Genomic DNA, 21294 nt, shown 5'->3' with positions numbered 1-21294 from the left:
AAAATTTAATAAGGAATCAATGTTTCAGTAAGACAAACTGAAAGATAGAAAGACACTTGAAAACCAGCTTAAAACCTTACAGGAACTTGTGATATGCCAAGTTTTTGCTGGGTTCTCTGTAAATTTTGGGAGTTAATAAACTTTCCACCAGAAAAGCATGACTTAATGTTTAGAAGGCACTTGACATGCAATAACAGGTAATAAACAAATGTTGACAAAACAGATATATCTACAGAATGGTCTTGCAATATCAAGCTGTATATTCCAGATATCTCTCAGATTATTTAGATTTCAGAGAGGTGAACTTTGCACCTGATTGAGATGAACTAAATAATACTCAACTACTCAACAGAATTGCTTGAAATAAAAGTATATACCTTCTTTTGTGTTGACCAGCTAAATGTATATTCATCGTGTCTTTCCAGAACGATGGTGTTTTCTTCACAGACTTTAGTAGCTCAGTGTCATGTTGTAGTTGTGTTTGTACTGCACTCACTACTTTACATCGTTCTTCACTAACACAACCAACATCATAACCTAGCAGTAATAATTTCATATACAGACTCCCAGTTAAATCCTACATTTGACTTCTTGTTGTACTGTACATATAACAAAACTGGTTTTGTTCAGATTATTAGGCTACTTATTATAATAGCTACTTTTCCAGTAATTTATTGCAGATATACATTTACTAACCTTTATATAGCAATGACAGTATATTTTGTGTCAACAAATCTGTATACAAGTATTAGTCAGCAGTAAAACTTGTCACTTTCAGTCTGCTTTTTTTAAAATGTGATAAGATAATATGTATAAAATATCACTTTTAGCAGCAGTTTCCAGAGACCATGATGAAAACACATTATCCTTGTTAAATTGTTTGAATATTTCTAGACATCAAAAAATACCTGCCATATATTGGTGATCTCATATTTTTTATTTATTTTCTCAATTTTTGTAACATGATATATTAAATATGACAATATTTTTACTTTTGTGTAGCATATGTTCTAAACAGACTGCCGATAGTGATTATAGAGGCAACATACATTCCAGTCAAGTAAGTTAAAAATTGTCAGCCTCTGACTGATATTGACCAACTAGATGAATAGATGAGAAAAATTAATTCATCATAATTATGTAAAATAAAAATATCATGTTCCTCAAATAATACAACATGTACTGTATTAATCCTAATGTCTCTAATAGAATAATTTGAGTTCCTACAAAGTAATAGTACAGCAACAACAAGTTTTTTTTATAATAATACTACATGTACTGTATTAATCGCAATGGCCCTATTAAAATATAGCATGAATTATATAAAAGTTACCAAATAATAGTGCAGTAATATACAAGGAAAATAAATACTAGCCAGAAAGTAGCAGCATCTTTTTTTTCTACTCATGTGTGTAATTTTTCTACACTTATTTAGGAGATCATATTACTAACATCTGGTTGTCATTACCAGCATTTAAATGTCTTCATTTTGTCTAAAAATGTTTTATTTCTGTCAAATTTTACTTCATTTCTTGATAATTGCATTTTCTAGTTCACACAAAAATTTAACTTTTCATAGCAATTGATAATCTTAATATCTTAAAAAATATACATGAAACAGTTTCCAAAACTGAACTGAGATTTCAAACTGGTTAATACAATATCCAAGTGTGAAAGAAATTGGATAACAACTGCCAGAGTTATTGAAACCACAAGAAAAAGTTTTGTGACGTAATCAACAACAACAAAAAACAACAAGAACAGACATTTTCCCATGATATAACTTGAACTTTATCTGACAAAAATCATGCTGGTCCATCAAACTGGGTATACCACAAATGTGGGTGCTATTTAATGTAAGACTGCCTGGAGCAGAATAGTTTTTTGTACCTTTTTTAGTGAGTCTCAAATCTGCATTATCCGGTCTTAGATGTAATCTAAATTCAGCTCGACTTGTAAACATTCTGTAGGGTTCTATCACTCCTTGGGTTGTCAAATCATCAATCAGTACACCGATGTATCCATCTGTCCTTTTCACAATGAATTCATCATTATTCTTTACTCTACATGTAGCATTGATACCGGCCATTATTCCCTGTAAAACACAACTCTACAGGTAGCATTGATACCGGCCATTATTCCCTGTAAAACACAACTCTACAGGTAGCATTGATATCGGCCATTATTCCCTGTAAAACACAACTCTACAGGTAGCATTGATACCGGCCATTATTCCCTGTAAAACACAACTGTACAGGTAACATTGATACCGGCCATTATTCCCTGTAAAACACAACTCTACAGGTAGCATTGATACCGATCATTATTCCCTGTAAAACACAACTCTACAGGTAGCATTGATACCGGCCATTATTCCCTGTAAAACACAACCCTACAGGTACATTGATACCAGCCATTATTCCCTGTAAAACACAAATCTACAGGTAGCATTGATATCGACCATTATTCCCTGTAAAACACAACTCTACAGGTAGCATTGATACCGGCCATTATTCCCTGTAAAACACAACTCTGCAGGTAGCATTGATACCAGTGTTAATTCCCTGTAAAACACAACTCTACAGGTACATTGATACCGGCCATTATTCCCTGTAAAACACAACTCTACAGGTACATTGATACCGGCCATTATTCCCTGTAAAACACAACTCTACAGATAGCATTGATACCAGTGTTAATTCCCTGTAAAACACAACCCTCCAGGTAGCATTGATACCAGTGTTAATTCCCTGTAAAACATAACTCTACAGATAGCCAAAGTAATAACAATTTCATGATATCCAGTGATGCATACCTCACAGTCACTAAATGGTAACAAATTAAATGCTAATGAAAAACATTAATTGTGCAAATGGGGGGAAAAAATCAGTAAGAAAAAAAACAGAAAAAACAAATAAGTTGCCTACTTATTAATAATTATATTAACTGTGCAAGAGGGAGAAGTTGGTGAAGACCGGTACAATGGTACATTGGAAGACCAATGGTACAAGCCTAGTCCAGGTTAACAAAGTCTTACCTGTGCAGCTGCTTCCTCATAACCAGTTGTACCATTTATTTGACCAGCAAGATACAAACCAGTTATAAAGTGTGTCTCAAGACTGGGTTTTAATTGTCTTGGTTCAATGTAATCATACTCTACACCATAACCTATTAATATAGAATACAGTAATGATAAAATCATGTGCACTGTAACACACATAATAAACAAATAATAATAAAACACATTAAAACCACTGTAATAACATTGTAACAATATTATACAACTATGCACATGTTACAATGTTAGAGTAATGAACATATTTTAGCACTTATTAAGTCATTGACAATTTTTTTTAATAGCTAATTACACAATGTGAATAGATGAGGATGAGATAGAATTGCTATAACCTGTAAACCATTTTTTTTAGCCACTGCTCTACTGATGTTAAATGTTTTCCTTAAAATTATTTTCAACTTGGTGAGGATGTGACATATCCAGTATATGTTTATTTTGTTTGTCTGAATCAAGATTATTGATAACAAACAAGTCAACAACATTGACATCACTGCAAATTTCAAACTGGAATGAAGTGCTTCATTTCTGGTCGGTTTTATGCTTTGATTAACACATTGCCTGTTACATATACTATTGATAAAGACTATGCATGGAGGCTTTCAACAGGCATTGTGTTAGGAGGTGAGATGAACATATCCTGAAGTATACAAAATCAAAATGCAGACAACCATCTTATCTCAAATTACATGATCATAGCATTTGCAGATGTTTCCCATGATGATTTATGCATGAGTAAATTGTGAAACAAAATGTGCCAAGACCAAATCCATGCTTACTCTGTAAACAGTTTGAAATGACAATAGGTCATAAGATACCTGGTTTAACTATTTCAGCATTTTCAAGGCCTGTTACTTTTCTAATTAGCTGTAACTGCAAGTCAACTGGAAGTGTACAAGATAGTCCCTGTGGGTAAATTATATTCGACGTCAAACCTAATATAATGAAAAATTACATTTCACAAAATTATTATGATTATAGTAATGATATAAACATATCTAATTTTTTTTTTGACATACAATTGAAACGATTCAGAAATATGATAAGCAAATGAGTTAATTAATATGCTAATTAATATGCAAGATTCATCTCATCACATTTGCAGGATGGCAGATGGTTCAAGAATTCATCCAGAAAAATGTTTATTTACCTTCAGGCTCTAACCATACTTGATGTGGTCTGTTTGTAAACCTCATTACCTTTGACTCAATAGATGGACAATATCTGAAAAAACAAAGGTTTATCATGAAGTAGGTTGTACTATTATTGTTTATAAACACGATGGTAGAAAATAAATATACAGAGAAGTGTTTGTTGGTCAAATCTTTTGAATATGAATTATTATTATTGCATATGAATACAAGTGTGTCGTTTACAATCTTCATATGAAAAAAAGTGTGTGGTTTAAAATCTTCACATGAATACAGGTGTGTGGTTTAAAATCTTCACATGAACAAGTGTGTGGTTTACAATCTTCACATGAACAAGTGTGTGGTTTACAATTTTCACATGAACACAAGTGTGTGGTTTACAATCTTCACATGAACACAAGTGTGTGGTTTACAATCTTCACATGAACACAACTGTGTGGTTTACAATCTTCACATGAACACAAGTGTATGGTTTACAATTTTCACATGAATACAGGTGTGTGGTTTAAAATCTTCTCATGAACACACAATTGTGTGGTTTACAATCTTCACATGAACACAAGTGTGTGGTTTACAATCTTCAAATGAACACAAGTGTGTGGTTTACAATCTTCACATGAACACAAGTGTGTGGTTTACAATCTTCACATGAACACAAATGTGTGGTTTACAATCTTCACATGAACACAAGTGTGTGGTTTACAATCTTCACATGAACACAAGTGTGTGGTTTACAATCTTCACATGTACGTGGATTGCTATATGTTGCGAGGACAAAAATACATATATATAGCTACTTCCGAGGACATACACACCTTCCGAGGACCTTTTTCATAGTCCTCGGAAAACATAATTTATATTAATAGTTAATTCGATTATTAATACGTTTTGCGTAGCTTAGGTTTAGTATCGGGGGAAGGTATGGTTCACGTTATATTAATATTAATATAATTGTACCATACCTTACCCCGATACTAAACCTAAGCTTCGCAAACATTTCTATGTTCAGTCACGGGATATTCAACTCTTGTTTAATTAAACCTAATTAAAATGCAATTCTCCATTGTATTGCATTGTAATTGAGTTTAATTAAACTCCAATTAAAACGCAACCCTATATAGGAACGCGTTTTAATCGAGTTCATATCGCAACTATATTAAAAGTTAATTCAACTATATTAAAAGTTAATCCAATGAAGTCCTCGGAACATATTGCAATACAAGTATGTGTGAACACAAGTGTGTGGTTTACAATCTTCACATGAACACAAGTGTGTGGTTTACAATCTTCACATGAACACAAGTGTGTGGTTTACAATCTTTACATGAACACAAGTGTGTGCTTTACAATCTTCACATGAACACAAGTGTGTGGTTTACAATCTTCCCATGAACACAAGTGTGTGGTTTACAATCTCCATACGAATAAAAATATAGGGTTTAGTTTGGAAAGACACGGATTGACCTAACAATGTATACATATGGTCAAGACATTGCATGTTGTGTCCTTATCTGAATATGCCAACACTTTTCAATGGTTTTGGGTTTCCAAAATCAGCTGATAGTTGCCAAATCTACAAAAGTACAAACATGCCATTCTTTAGAACATTGTGATAAATTGACATGGTTGATGAGTAAATATAGCCAAAGACAGACGAGAGTGGAGAGCTATAGCTCACGGCATAATGAGCAATAAACTAAGCTTTGGTTTACTACAATCACAGATATCTAAGCATACTTGCCTTGGTCCAGATGTTTCTTCCATTACATGTCTATTGAGATGCATGTTCTTCAAAACTATTTCATTCACCTCTGGTGTTGTATGAGTTAGATGACATGCAAGTTGATCCTGAGTCTGTGTAGATATTGCAGCATGTGATAAATTGGTGACAATGATGCTGTGACCACAAGATGTATGGCAAGCCTGCAGTAGCCATAATTCACTTACCAATAGATTAAAAAATGGGCAATATTAGAGGAGATTGATTGGCAGTATTAGAGGGGATGATTGGCAGTATTAGAGGGGATGATTGGCAATATTAGAGGAGGTTGATTGGCAGTATTAGAGGGGATGATTGGCAGTTATTAGAGGGGATGATTGGCAGTATTAGAGGGGATGATTAGCAGTATTAGAGGGGGATGATTGGCAGTATTAGAGGGGATGATTGGCAGTATTAGAGGGGATGATTGGCAGTTATTAGAGGGGATGATTGGCAATATTAGAGGAGGTTGATTGGCAGTATTAGAGGGGATGATTAGCAGCATTAGAGGGGGATGATTGGCAGTATTAGAGGGGATGATTGGCAGTATTAGAGGGGATGATTGGCAGTTATTAGAGGGGATGATTGGCAGTATTAGAGGGGATGATTGGCAGTATTAGAGGGGATGATTGGCAATATTAGAGGAGGTTGATTGGCAGTACTAGAGGGGATGATTGGCAGTTATTAGAGGGGATGATTGGCAGTATTAGAGGGAATGATTGGCAGTATTAGAGGAGGTTGATTGGCAGTATTAGAGGGGATGATTGGCAGTTATTAGAGGGGATGATTGGCCGTATTAGAGGGGATGATTGACAGTATTAGAGGGGATGATTGGCAGTATTAGAGGGGATGATTGGCAGTATTAGAGGGGATGATTGGCAGTATTAGAGGGGATGATTGGCAGTATTAGAGGGGATGATTGGCAGTATTAGAGGGGATGATTGGCAGTATTAGAGGGGATGATTAGCAGTATTAGAGGGGGATGATTGGCAGTATTAGAGGGGATGATTGGCAGTATTAGAGGGGATGATTGGCAATATTAGAGGAGGTTGATTGGCAGTACTAGAGGGGATGATTGGCAGTTATTAGAGGGGATGATTGGCAGTATTAGAGGGAATGATTGGCAGTATTAGAGGAGGGTGATTGGCAGTATTAGAGGGGGATGATTGGCCGTATTAGAGGGGATGATTGACAGTATTAGAGGGGATGATTGGCAGTATTAGAGGGGATGATTGGCCGTATTAGAGGAGATGATTGACAGTATTAGAGGGGATGATTGGCCGTATTAGAGGGGATGATTGGCAGTATTAGAGGGGATGATTGGCAGTTATTAGAGGGGATGATTGGCAATATTAGAGGAGGTTGATTGGCAGTATTAGAGGGGTTGATTGGTAGTATTAGAGGGGATGATTGGCAGTATTAGAGAGGGATGATTGGCAGTTATTAGAGGGGATGATTGGCAGTATTAGAGGGGATGATTGGCAGTATTAGAGGGGGATGATTTGCAGTTATTAGAGGGGATGATTGGCAGTATTAGAGGGGGTGATTGGCAGTATTAGAGGGGGATGATTTGCAGTTATTAGAGGGGATGATTGGCAGTATTAGAGGGGATGAATGGTAGTATTAGAGGGGCTGATTGGAAGTATTAGAGGGGCTGATTGGCAGTATTAGAGGGGCTGATTGGCAGTATTAGAGAGGGATGATTGGCAGTTATTAGAGGGGGATGATTGGCAGTATTAGAGGGAATGATTGGAAGTATTAGAGGGGGTGATTGGCAGTATTAGAGGGGGTGATTGGAAGTATTAGAGGGGTGATTGGCAGTATTAGAGAGGGGTGATTGGCAGTATTAGAGGGGTGATTGGCAGTATTAGAGGGGCTGATTGGAAGTATTAGAGGGGCTGATTGGCAGTATTAGAGAGGGATGATTGGCAGTTATTAGAGGGGGATGATTGGCAGTATTAGAGGGAATGATTGGCAGTATTAGAGGGGGTGATTGGCAGTATTAGAGGGGGTGATTGGAAGTATTAGAGGGGCTGATTGGCAGTATTAGAGAGGGATGATTGGCAGTTATTAGAGGGGGATGATTGGCAGTATTAGAGGGAATGATTGGCAGTATTAGAGGGGCTGATTGGCAGTATTAGAGAGGGATGATTGGCAGTTATTAGAGGGGGATGATTGGCAGTATTAGAGGGAATGATTGGCAGTATTAGAGGGGGTGATTGGCAGTATTAGAGGGGGTGATTGGAAGTATTAGAGGGGCTGATTGGCAGTATTAGAGGGGATGATTGGCAGTATTAGAGGGGATGATTGGCAGTATTAGAGGGGATGATTGACAGTATTAGAGGGAATGATTGGCAGTATTAGAGAGGGATGATTGGCAGTATTAGAGGGGGATGATTGGCAGTATTAGAGGAGATGATTGGCAGTATTAGAGGGGATGATTGGCAGTATTAGAGGGGATGATTGGCAGTATTAGAGGGAATGATTGGCAGTATTAGAGGGGGTGATTGGCAGTATTAGAGGGGGTGATTGGAAGTATTAGAGGGGCTGATTGGCAGTATTAGAGAGGGATGATTGGCAGTATTAGAGGGGGATGATTAGCAGTATTAGAGAGAATGATTGGCAGTATTAGAGGGGGATGATTGGCAGTATTAGAGGGGGTGATTGGCAGTATTACAGGGGGATGATTGGCAGTATTAGAGGGAGGTGATTGGCAGTATTAGAGGGAATGATTGGCAGTATTAGAGAGAATGATTGGCAGTATTAGAGGGGATGATTGGCAGTATTAGAGGGAGGTGATTGGCAGTATTAGAGGGAATGATTGGCAGTATTAGAGAGAATGATTGGCAGTATTAGAGGGGATGATTGGCAGTATTAGAGGGGATGATTGGCAGTATTAGAGGGGATGATTGGCAGTATTAGAGAGAATGATTGGCAGTATTAGAGGGGATGATTGGCAGTATTAGAGGGGATGATTAGCAGTATTAGAGGGGATGATTGGCAGTATTAGAGGGGATGATTAGCAGTATTAGAGGGGATGATTGGCAGTATTAGAGGGGATGATTGGCAGTTATTAGAGGGGGTGATTGGCAGTATTACAGGGGGATGATTGGCAGTATTAGAGGGAGGTGATTGGCAGTATTAGAGGGAATGATTGGCAGTATTAGAGAGGGATGATTGGCAGTATTAGAGGGGATGATTGGCAGTATTAGAGGGGATGATTGGCAGTATTAGAGGGGATGATTGGCAGTATTAGAGGGGATGATTGGCAGTATTAGAGGGGATGATTGGCAGTATTAGAGGGAATGATTGGCAGTATTAGAGGGGATGATTGGCAGTATTAGAGGGGATGATTGGCAATATTAGAGGGGGTGATTGGCAGTATTAGAGGGGATGATTGGCAGTATTAGAGGGGATGATTGGCAGTATTAGAGGGGATGATTGGCAGTATTAGAGGGGATGATTGGCAGTTATTAGAGGGGGTGATTGGCAGTTATTAGAGGGGGTGATTGGCAGTATTACAGGGGGATGATTGGCAGTATTAGAGGGAGGTGATTGGCAGTATTAGAGGGAATGATTGGCAGTATTAGAGAGGGATGATTGGCAGTATTAGAGGGGATGATTGGCAGCATTAGAGGGAATGATTGGCAGTATTAGAGGGGATGATTGGCAGTATTAGAGGGGGTGATTGGCAGTATTAGAGGGGGTGATTGGCAGTATTAGAGGGGATGATTGGCAGTATTAGAGGGGGTGATTGGCAGTATTACAGGGGGATGATTGGCAGTATTAGAGGGGGATGATTGGCAGTATTAGAGGGAATGATTGGCAGTATTAGAGGGGATGATTGGCAGTATTAGAGGGGGTGATTGGCAGCATTAGAGGGAATGATTGGCAGTATTAGAGGGGATGATTGGCAGTATTAGAGGGGGTGATTGGCAGTATTAGAGGGGGTGATTGGCAGTATTAGAGGGGGATGATTGGCAGTATTAGAGGGGGATGATTGGCAGTATTAGAGGGGATGATTGGCAGCATTGGAGGGGGATGATTGGCAGTATTAGAGGGGATGATTGGCAGTATTAGAGGGATGATTGGCAGTATTAGAGGGAATGATTGGCAGTATTAGAGGGGGTGATTGGCAGTATTAGAGGGAATGATTGGCAGTATTAGAGGGGATGATTGGCAGTATTAGAGGGAATGATTGGCAGTATTAGAGGGGATGATTGGTAGTATTAGAGAGAATGATTGGCAGTATTAGAGGGGATGATTGGCAGTATTAGAGGGGATGATTGGCAGTATTAGAGGGGATGATTGGCAGTATTAGAGGGGATGATTGGCAGTATTAGAGGGGATGATTGGCAGTATTAGAGGGGGTGATTGGCAGTATTAGAGGGGGTGATTGGCAGTATTAGAGGGGGTGATTGGCAGTATTAGAGGGGGTGATTGGCAGTATTAGAGGGGATGATTGGCAGTATTAGAGGGGATGATTGGCAGTATTAGAGGGGGTGATTGGCAGTATTAGAGGGGGTGATTGGCAGTATTAGAGGGGATGATTGGCAGTATTAGAGGGGATGATTGGCAGTATTAGAGGGGGTGATTGGCAGTATTAGAGGGGGTGATTGGCAGTATTAGAGGGGGATGATTGGCAGTATTAGAGGGGGATGATTTGCAGTTATTAGAGGGGATGATTGGCAGTATTAGAGAGGGATGATTGGCAGTATTAGAGGGAATGATTGGTAGTATTAGAGGGGGTGATTGGCAGTATTAGAGGGGGATGATTGGCAGTATTAGAGGGGGATGATTTGCAGTTATTAGAGGGGATGATTGGCAGTATTAGAGAGAATGATTGGCAGTATTAGAGGGGATGATTGGCAGTATTAGAGGGGATGATTGGCAGTATTAGAGGGGGTGATTGGCAGTATTAGAGGGGGTGATTGGCAGTATTAGAGGGGGATGATTGGCAGTATTAGAGGGGGATGATTTGCAGTTATTAGAGGGGATGATTGGCAGTATTAGAGGGGATGATTGGCAGTATTAGAGGGGGTGATTGGCAGTATTAGAGGGGGTGATTGGCAGTATTAGAGGGGGATGATTGGCAGTATTAGAGGGGGATGATTTGCAGTTATTAGAGGGGATGATTGGCAGTATTAGAGAGGGATGATTGGCAGTATTAGAGGGGGTGATTGGCAGTATTAGAGAGGGATGATTGGCAGTATTAGAGGGGGTGATTGGCAGTATTAGAGGGGTGATTGGCAGTATTAGAGGGAATGATTGGTAGTATTAGAGGGGGTGATTGGCAGTATTAGAGGGGGATGATTGGCAGTATTAGAGGGGGATGATTTGCAGTTATTAGAGGGGATGATTGGCAGTATTAGAGAGGGATGATTGGCAGTATTAGAGGGAATGATTGGTAGTATTAGAGGGGATGATTGGCAGTATTAGAGGGGATGATTGGCAGCATTAGAGGGGATGATTGGCAGTATTAGAGAGGGATGATTGGCAGTTATTAGAGGGAATGATTGGCAGTATTAGAGGGATGATTGGCAGTATTAGAGGGAGATGATTGGTAGTATTAGAGGGGGATGATTTGCAGTTATTAGAGGGGATGATTGGCAGTATTAGAGGGGGTGATTGGCAGTATTAGAGGGGATGATTTGCAGTTATTAGAGGGGATGATTGGCAGTATTAGAGGGGATGATTGGCAGTATTAGAGGGGATGATTGGCAATATTAGAGGAGGTTGATTGGCAGTATTAGAGGGGATGATTGGCAGTTATTAGAGGGGATGATTGGCAGTATTAGAGGGGATGATTAGCAGTATTAGAGGAGGGTGATTGGCAGTATTAGAGGGGATGATTGGCAGTATTAGAGGGGATGATTGGCAATATTAGAGGAGGTTGATTGGCAGTATTAGAGGGGATGATTGGCAGTTATTAGAGAGGGATGATTGGCAGTATTAGAGGAGGGTGATTGGCAGTATTAGAGGGGATGATTGGCAGTATTAGAGGGGATGATTGGCAGTTATTAGAGGGGATGATTGGCAGTATTAGAGGGGATGATTGGCAGTATTAGAGGGGGATGATTTGCAGTTATTAGAGGGGATGATTGGCAGTATTAGAGGGGGTGATTGGAAGTATTAGAGGGGATGATTGGCAGTATTAGAGGGGGATGATTTGCAGTTATTAGAGGGGATGATTGGCAGTATTAGAGGGGATGATTGGCAGTATTACAGAGGATGATTGGCAGTATTAGAGGGGATGATTGGCAGTATTAGAGAGGGATGATTGGCAGTATTAGAGGGGATGATTGGCAGTATTACAGAGGATGATTGGCAGTTATTAGAGGGGATGATTGGCAGTATTAGAGGGGGTGATTGGAAGTATTAGAGGGGATGATTGGCAGTATTAGAGGGGGATGATTTGCAGTTATTAGAGGGGATGATTGGCAGTATTAGAGGGGATGATTGGCAGTATTACAGAGGATGATTGGCAGTATTAGAGGGGATGATTGGCAGTATTAGAGAGGGATGATTGGCAGTATTAGAGGGGACGATTGGCAGTATTAGAGGGGCTGATTGGCAGTATTAGAGGGGATGATTGGCAGTTATTAGAGGGGATGATTGGCAGTATTAGAGGGGATGATTGGCAGTATTAGAGGGGATGATTGGCAGTATTAGAGGGGATGATTGGCAGTTATTAGAGGGGATGATTGGCAGTATTAGAGGGGGGTGATTGGCAGTATTAGAGGGGATGATTGGCAGTATTAGAGGGGATGATTGGCAGTTATTAGAGGGGATGATTGGCAGTATTAGAGGGGATGATTGGCAGTATTAGAGGGGATGATTGGCAGTATTAGAGAGGGTCATTGACAGTATTAGAGGGGATGATTGGCAGTATTAGAGGGGATGATTGGCAGTATTAGAGGGGGTGATTGGTAGTATTAGAGAGGGTGATTGGCAGTATTAGAGGGGGATGATTGGCAGTATTAGAGGGGGTGATTGGCAGTATTAGAGGGGCTGATTGGCAGTATTAGAGGGGCTGATTGGCAGTATTAGAGGGGACGATTGGCAGTATTAGAGGGAATGATTGGCAGTATTAGAGGGGGATGATTGGCAGTATTAGAGAGGGATGATTGGCAGTATTAGAGGGGGATGATTGGCAGTATTAGAGGGGGTGATTGGCAGTATTAGAGGGGCTGATTGGCAGTATTAGAGGGGATGATTGGCAGTATTAGAGAGGGATGATTGGCAGTATTAGAAGGGATGATTGGCAGTATTAGAGGGGATGATTGGCAGTATTAGAGGGGGGTGATTGGCAGTATTAGAGGGGATGATTGGCAGTATTAGAGGGGATGATTGGCAGTATTAGAGAGGGTCATTGACAGTATTAGAGCGGATGATTGGCAGTATTAGAGGGGACGATTGGCAGTATTAGAAGGGATGATTGGCAGTATTAGAGGGGATGATTGGCAGTATTAGAGGGGGGTGATTGGCAGTATTAGAGGGGATGATTGGCAGTATTAGAGGGGATGATTGGCAGTATTAGAGAGGGTCATTGACAGTATTAGAGCGGATGATTGGCAGTATTAGAGGGGATGATTGGCAGTATTAGAGGGATGATTGGCAGTATTAGAGGGAATGATTGGCAGTATTAGAGGGAATGATTGGCAGTATTAGAGGGGATGATTGGCAGTATTAGAGGGGATGATTGGCAGTATTAGAGGGGGATGATTGGCAGTATTAGAGGGGATGATTGGCAGTATTAGAGGGATGATTGGCAGTATTAGAGGGGATGATTGGCAGTATTAGAGGGAGATGATTGGCAGTATTAGAGGGGGATGATTGGCAGTATTAGAGGGGATGATTGGCAGTATTAGAGGGGATGATTGGCAGTATTAGAGGGGGGTGATTGGCAGTATTAGAGGGGATGATTGGCAGTATTAGAGGGAATGATTGGCAGTATTAGAGGGGATGATTGGCAGTATTAGAGGGGATGATTGGCAGTATTAGAGGTGGATGATTGGCAGTTATTAGAGAGGGATGATTGGCAGTATTAGAGGGGATGATTGGCAGTATTAGAGGGGATGATTGGCAGTTATTAGAGGGGATGATTGGCAGTATTAGAGGGGATGATTGGCAGTATTAGAGGGGATGATTGGCAGTATTAGAGGGGATGATTGGCAGTATTAGAGAGGGTCATTGACAGTATTAGAGCGGATGATTGGCAGTATTAGAGGGGACGATTGGCAGTATTAGAGGGGCTGATTGACAGTATTAGAGGGGATGATTGGCAGTATTAGAGGGGATGATTGGCAGTATTAGAGGGGATGATTGGCAGTATTAGAGGGGATGATTGGCAGTATTAGAGGGGATGATTGGCAGTATTAGAGGGGATGATTGGCAGTATTAGAGGGGATGATTGGCAGTATTAGAGGGGATGATTGGCAGTATTAGAGGGGATGATTGGCAGTATTAGAGGGGTTGATAGGCAGTATTAGAGGGGATCATTGGCAGTATTAGAGGGGATGATTGGCAGTATTAGAGGGGATGATTGGCAGTATTAGAGGGGGATGATTGGCAGTATTAGAGGGGGATGATTGGCAGTATTAGAGGGGTGATTGGCAGTATTAGAGGGGATGATTGGCAGTATTAGAGGGGGTGATTGGTAGTATTAGAGGGGGTGATCGGCAGTATTAGAGGGGATGATTGGCAGTATTAGAGGGGGTGATTGGCAGTATTAGAGGGGCTGATTGGTAGTATTAGAGGGGGTGATTGGCAGTATTAGAGGGGGATGATTAGCAGTATTAGAGGGGGTGATTGGCAGTATTAGAGGGAATGATTGGCAGTATTAGAGGGGATGATTGGCAGTATTAGAGGGGGATGATTGGCAGTATTAGAGGGGATGATTGGCAGTATTAGAGGGGATGATTGGCAGTATTAGAGGGAATAATTGGCAGTATTAGAGGAGGTTGATTGGCAGTATTAGAGGGGATAATTAGCAGTATTGGAGGGGGGTGATTGGCAGTATTAGAGGGAATAATTGACAGTATTAGAGGGGATGATTGGCAGTATTAGAGGGGGATGATTGGCAGTATTAGAGGGGGATGATTGGCAGTATTAGAGGGGGTGATTGGCAGCATTAGAGGAGGTTGATTGGCAGTATTAGATGGGATGATTGGCAGTATTAGAGGGGGGTGATTGGCAGTATTAGAGGGGATGATTGACAGTATTAAAGGGGGATGATTGGCAGTATTACAGGGGGATGATTGGCAGTATTAGAGGGGGATGATTGGCAATATTAGAGGGGGATGATTGGCAGTATTAGAGGGGGATGATTGACAGTATTACAGGGGGATGATTGGCAGTATTAGAGGGGATGATTGGCAGTATTAGAGGGGGATGATTGACAGTATTACAGGGGGATGATTGGCAGTATTAGAGGGGATGATTGGCAGTATTAGAGGGGGATGATTGACAGTATTACAGGGGGATGATTGGCAGTATTAGAGGGGATGATTGACAGTATTACAGGGGGATGATTGGCAGTATTAGAGGGGGGTGATTGGCAGTATTAGAGGGGGATGATTGGCAGTATTAGAGGGGGATGATTGGCAGTATTAGAGGGGTGATTGGCAGCATAAGAGGAGGTTGATTGGCAGTATTAGATAGGATGATTGGCAGTATTAGAGGGGGGTGATTGGCAGTATTAGAGGGAATAATTGGCAGTATTAGAGGAGGTTGATGGCAGTATAGAGGGAAAATTAGCAGTATTGGAGGGGGATGATTGGCAGTATTAGAGGGAATAATTGGCAGTATTAGAGGGGATGATTGGCAGTATTAGAGGGGGATGATTGGCAGTATTAGAGGGGGATGATTGGCAGTATTAGAGGGGGTGATTGGCAGCATTAGAGGAGGTTGATTGGCAGAATTAGAGGGGATGATTGGCAGTATTAGAGGGGATGATTGGCAGTATTAGAGGGAATAATTGGCAGTATTAGAGGAGGTTGATTGGCAGTATTAGAGGGGATAATTAGCAGTATTGGAGGGGGGTGATTGGCAGTATTAGAGGGAATAATTGACAGTATTAGAGGGGATGATTGGCAGTATTAGAGGGGGGATGATTGGCAGTATTAGAGGGGGATGATTGGCAGTATTAGAGGGGGTGATTGGCAGCATTAGAGGAGGTTGATTGGCAGTATTAGATGGGATGATTGGCAGTATTAGAGGGGGTGATTGGCAGTATTAGAGGGGATGATTGACAGTATTAAAGGGGGATGATTGGCAGTATTACAGGGGGATGATTGGCAGTATTAGAGGGGGATGATTGGCAATATTAGAGGGGGATGATTGGCAGTATTAGAGGGGGATGATTGACAGTATTACAGGGGGATGATTGGCAGTATTAGAGGGGATGATTGGCAGTATTAGAGGGGGATGATTGACAGTATTACAGGGGGATGATTGGCAGTATTAGAGGGGATGATTGGCAGTATTAGAGGGGGATGATTGACAGTATTACAGGGGGATGATTGGCAGTATTAGAGGGGATGATTGACAGTATTACAGGGGGATGATTGGCAGTATTAGAGGGGATGATTGGCAGTATTAGAGGGGGGTGATTGGCAGTATTAGAGGGGGATGATTGGCAGTATTAGAGGGGGATGATTGGCAGTATTAGAGGGGGTGATTGGCAGCATAAGAGGAGGTTGATTGGCAGTATTAGATAGGATGATTGGCAGTATTAGAGGGGGGTGATTGGCAGTATTAGAGGGAATAATTGGCAGTATTAGAGGAGGTTGATTGGCAGTATTAGAGGGATAATTAGCAGTATTGGAGGGGGATGATTGGCAGTATTAGAGGGAATAATTGGCAGTATTAGAGGGGATGATTGGCAGTATTAGAGGGGGATGATTGGCAGTATTAGAGGGGGATGATTGGCAGTATTAGAGGGGGTGATTGGCAGCATTAGAGGAGGTTGATTGGCAGAATTAGATGGGATGATTGGCAGTATTAGAGGCAGATGATTGACAGTATTAGAGGGGGATGATTGGCAGTATTAGAGGGGGGTGATTGGCAGTATTAGAGGGGGATGATTGGCAGTATTAGAGGGGGATGATTGGCAGTATTAGAGGGGGTGATTGGCAGTATTAGATGGGATGATTGGCAGTATTAGAGGGAATGATTGGCAGTATTAGAGGGGATGATTGGCAGTATTAGAGGGGGTGATTGGCAGTATTAGAGGGGGGTGATTGGCAGTATTAGATGGGATGATTGGCAGTATTAGAGGAATGATTGGCAGTATTAGAGGGGATGATTGGCAGTATTAGAGGGGATGATTGGCAGTATTAGAGGGGATGATTGGCAGTATTAGAGGGGGGTGATTGGCAGTATTAGAGGGGGCTGATTGGCAGTATTAGAGGGGGGTGATTGGAAGTATTAAAGGAGATGATTGGCAGTATAGAGGGGGTGATTGGTAGTATTAGAGGGGGATGATTGGCAGTATTAGAGGGGGATGATTGGCAGTATTAGAGGGGGGTGATTGGCAGTATTAGAGGGAGATGATTGGCAGTATTAGAGGGGATGATTGGCAGTATTAGAGGGGGATGATTGGCAATATTAGAGGAGGTTGATTGGCAGTATTAGAGGAGGTTGATTGGCAGTATTAGAGAGGGTTGATTGGCAGTACTAGAGGGAATGATTGGCAGTATTAGAGGGGGATGATTTGCAGTATTAGAGGGGGATGATTGGCAGTATTAGAGGGGGATGATTGGCAGTATTAGAGGGGGATGATTGGCAGTATTAGAGGGGGATGATTGGCAGTATTAGAGGGGGATGATTGGCAGTATTAGAGGGGGTGATTGGCAGTATTAGAGGGGGATAATTGGCAGTATTAGAGGGGATGATTGGCAGTATTAGAGGGGGATGATTGGCAGTATTCGAGAGGGATGATTGGCAGTATTAGAGGGGGTGATTGGCAGTATTAGAGAGGATGATTGGCAGTATTAGAGAGGGATGATTGGCAGTATTAGAGGGGGATGATTGGCAGTATTCGAGGGGGATGATTGGCAGTATTAGAGGGGGTGATTGGCAGTATTAGAGGGGGATGATTGGCAGTATTAGAGGGGGATGATTGGCAGTATTAGAGGGGGATAATTGGCAGTATTAGAGGAGATGATTGGCAGTATTAGAGGGGGATGATTGGCAGTATTCGAGAGGGATGATTGGCAGTATTAGAGAGGGATGATTGGCAGTATTAGAGAGAATGATTGGCAGTATTAGAGGGGGATGATTGGCAGTATTAGAGGGGGATGATTGGCAGTATTAGAGGGGATGATTGGCAGTATTAGAGAGGGATGATTGGCAGTATTAGAGAGGATGATTGGCAGTATTAGAGGGGGATGATTGGCAGTATTAGAGGGGATGTTTGGCAGTATTAGAGAGGGATGATTGGCAGTATTAGAGGGGGTGATTGGCAGTATTAGAGAGGATGATTGGCAGTATTAGAGAGGGATGATTGGCAGTATTAGAGGGGGGATGATTGGCAGTATTAGAGGGGATAATTGGCAGTATTAGAGGGGATGATTGGCAGTATTAGAGGGGGATGATTGACAGTATTAGAGGGGGATGATTGGTAGTAATAAAGGGGGATGATTGGTAGTATTAGAGGGGATGATTGACAGTATTAGAGGGGGATGATTGGCAGTATTAGAGGGGGGTGATTGGCAGTATTAGAGGGGGATGATTGGCAGAATTAGAGGGGGGTGATTGGCAGTATTAGAGGGGATGATTTGGTAGTATTAGAGGGGATGATTGGCAGTGTTAGAGGGGATGATTGGCAGTATTAGAGGGGGGTGATTGGCAGTATTAGAGGGATGATTGGCAATATTAGAGGGGGGTGATTGGCAGTATTAGATGGGTTGATTGGCAGTATTAGAGAGGGTTGATTGGCAGTACTAGAGGGGATGATTGGCAGTATTAGAGGAGGATGATTGGCAGTATTAGAGGGGATAATTGGTAGTATTAGAAGAGGTGATTGGCAGTATTAGAGGGGGATGATTGGCAGTATTAGAGGATGATTGGCAGTATTAGAGGGGATGATTGGCAATATTAGAGGGGGATAATTGGCAGATTAGAGGGGATGATTGGCAGTATTAGAGGGGATGATTGGCAGTATTAGAGGGGATGTTGGCAGTATTAGAGGGGATGATTGGCAGTATTAGAGGGGATGATTGGCAGTATTAGAGGGGGGTGATTGGCAGTATTAGATGGGATGATTGGCAGTATTAGAGAGGATGATTGGCAGTATTAGAGGGATGATTGGCAGTATTAGAGGGGATGATGGCAGTATTAGAGGGGGATAATTGGCAGTATTAGAGGGGATGATTGGCAGTATTAGATGGGATGATTGGCAGTATTAGAGAGGGATGATTGGCAGTATTAGAGGGATGATTGGCAGTATTAGAGGGGATGATTGACAGTATTAGAGGGGGATGATTGGTAGTATTAGAGGGGATGATTGGTAGTATTAGAGGGGGATGATTGGTAGTATTAGAGGGGATGATTGACAGTATTAGAGGGGGTGATTGGCAGTATTAGAGGGGATGATTGGCAGTATTAGAGGGGATGATTGATAGTATTAGAGGGGGATAATTGGCAGTATTAGAGGGGATGATTGGTAGTATTAGAGGGGACTGATTGGCAGTATTGGGGGGGGGGTGATTGGCAGTATTGGGGGGGGGGTAATTGGCAATATTAGAGGGGATGATTGACAGTATTAGAGGGGGTGATTGGCAGTATTAGAGGGGATGATTGGCAGTATTAGAGGGGATGATTGGCAGTATTAGAGGGGGATGATTGGCAGTATTAGAGAGGGTTGATTGGCAGTATTAGAGGGGATGTTTGGCAGTATTAGAGGGGATGATTGGCAGTATTAGAGGAGGTTGATTGGCAGTATTAGAGGGGATGATTGGCAGTATTAGAGGGGGATGATTGGCAGTATTAGAGGGGGACGATTGGCAGTATTAGAGGGGCTGATTGGCAGTATTAGAGGGGATGATTGGCAGTATTAGAGGGGGATGATTGGCAGTATTAGAGGGGGATGATTGGCAATATTAGAGGGGGATGATTGGCAGTATTAGAGGGGGATGTGATTGGCAGTATTAGAGGGGGATGATTGGCAATATTAGAGGGGGATGATTGGCAGTATTAGAGGGGGATGATTGGCAGTATTAGAGGGGGATGATTGGCAGCATTAGAGGGGATGATTGGCAGTATTAGAGGGGGATGATTGGCAGTATTAGAGGGAATGATTGGCAGTATTAGAGGGGATGATGGCAGTATAGAGGGGATGATTGGCAGTATTAGAGGGGATGATTGGCAGTATTAGAGGGGATGATTGGCAGTATTAGAGGGGATGATTGGCAGTATTAGAGGGGATGATTGGCAGTATTAGAGGGGGATGATTGGCAGTATTAGAGGGGATGATTGGCAGATTAGAGGGAATGTTGGCAGTATTAGAGGGGATGATGGCAGTATTAGAGGGGATGATTGGCAGTATTAGAGGGAATGATTGGCAGTATTAGAGGGGATGATTGGCAGTATTAGAGGGGGATGATTGGCAGTATTAGAGGGGATGATTGGCAGTATTAGAGGGGATGATTGGCAGTATTAGAGGGAATGATTGGCAGTATTAGAGGGGATGATTGGCAGTATTAGAGGGGATGATTGGCAGTATTAGAGGGGATGATGGCAGTATTAGAGGGGATGATTGGCAGTATTAGAGGGGATGATTGGCAGTATTAGAGGGGTGATTGACAGTATTAGAGGGGTGATTGACAGTATTAGAGGGGAATATTGGCAGTATTAGAGGGGGGTGATTGGCAGTATTAGAGGGAGATGATTGGCAGTATTAGAGGGAGATGATTGGCAGTATTAGAGGGGGATATTGGCAGTATTAGAGGGGTGATTGGCAGTATTAGAGGGGGATGATTGGCAGTATTAGAGGGGGTGATTGGCAGTATTAGAGGGAATGATTGGCAGTATTAGAGGGGTGATTGGCAGTATTAGAGGGGATGATTGGCAGTATTAGAGGAGGTTGATTGGCAGTATTAGAGGGGATGATTGGCAGTATTAGAGAGGATGATTGGCAGTATTAGAGGGGGTGATTGGTCAGTATTAGAGGGGGATGATTGGCAGTATTAGAGGGGGTGATTGGCAGCATTAGAGGGGGATGATTGGCAGTATTAGAGGGGGATGATTGGCAGTATTAGAGGGAATGATTGGCATTTTAGAGGGGATGATTGGCAGTATTAGAGGGG

At 41.8% G+C, this 21294-nt stretch overlaps 1 protein-coding gene across 1 annotated transcript in view; it reads right to left on the bottom strand.

Annotated features, from left to right (window-relative positions):
• The window catches only part of LOC102801360 (5-taurinomethyluridine-[tRNA] synthase subunit MTO1, mitochondrial-like), an 82571-nt gene that overhangs the window by 3752 nt on the left and 57525 nt on the right, over window positions 1-21294 (bottom strand). Inside the window, exons 8-13 of the mRNA XM_085491415.1 lie at window positions 5966-6078; window positions 4224-4297; window positions 3892-4008; window positions 3038-3168; window positions 1891-2095; window positions 378-537 (exon numbers count right to left, since the gene is read on the bottom strand). Of these exons, the coding sequence (XP_085347541.1) occupies window positions 378-537; window positions 1891-2095; window positions 3038-3168; window positions 3892-4008; window positions 4224-4297; window positions 5966-6078 (800 nt within the window). The remainder of the gene's footprint in view (window positions 1-377; window positions 538-1890; window positions 2096-3037; window positions 3169-3891; window positions 4009-4223; window positions 4298-5965; window positions 6079-21294) is intronic.

The sequence above is a fragment of the Saccoglossus kowalevskii genome, chromosome 16 (genome assembly GCF_978046115.1).
Source record: "Saccoglossus kowalevskii chromosome 16, keSacKowa6.1, whole genome shotgun sequence".
NCBI classification, from domain to species: Eukaryota; Metazoa; Hemichordata; class Enteropneusta; family Harrimaniidae; genus Saccoglossus; species Saccoglossus kowalevskii.
This window is presented reverse-complemented; position numbering and strand designations above follow the sequence as displayed.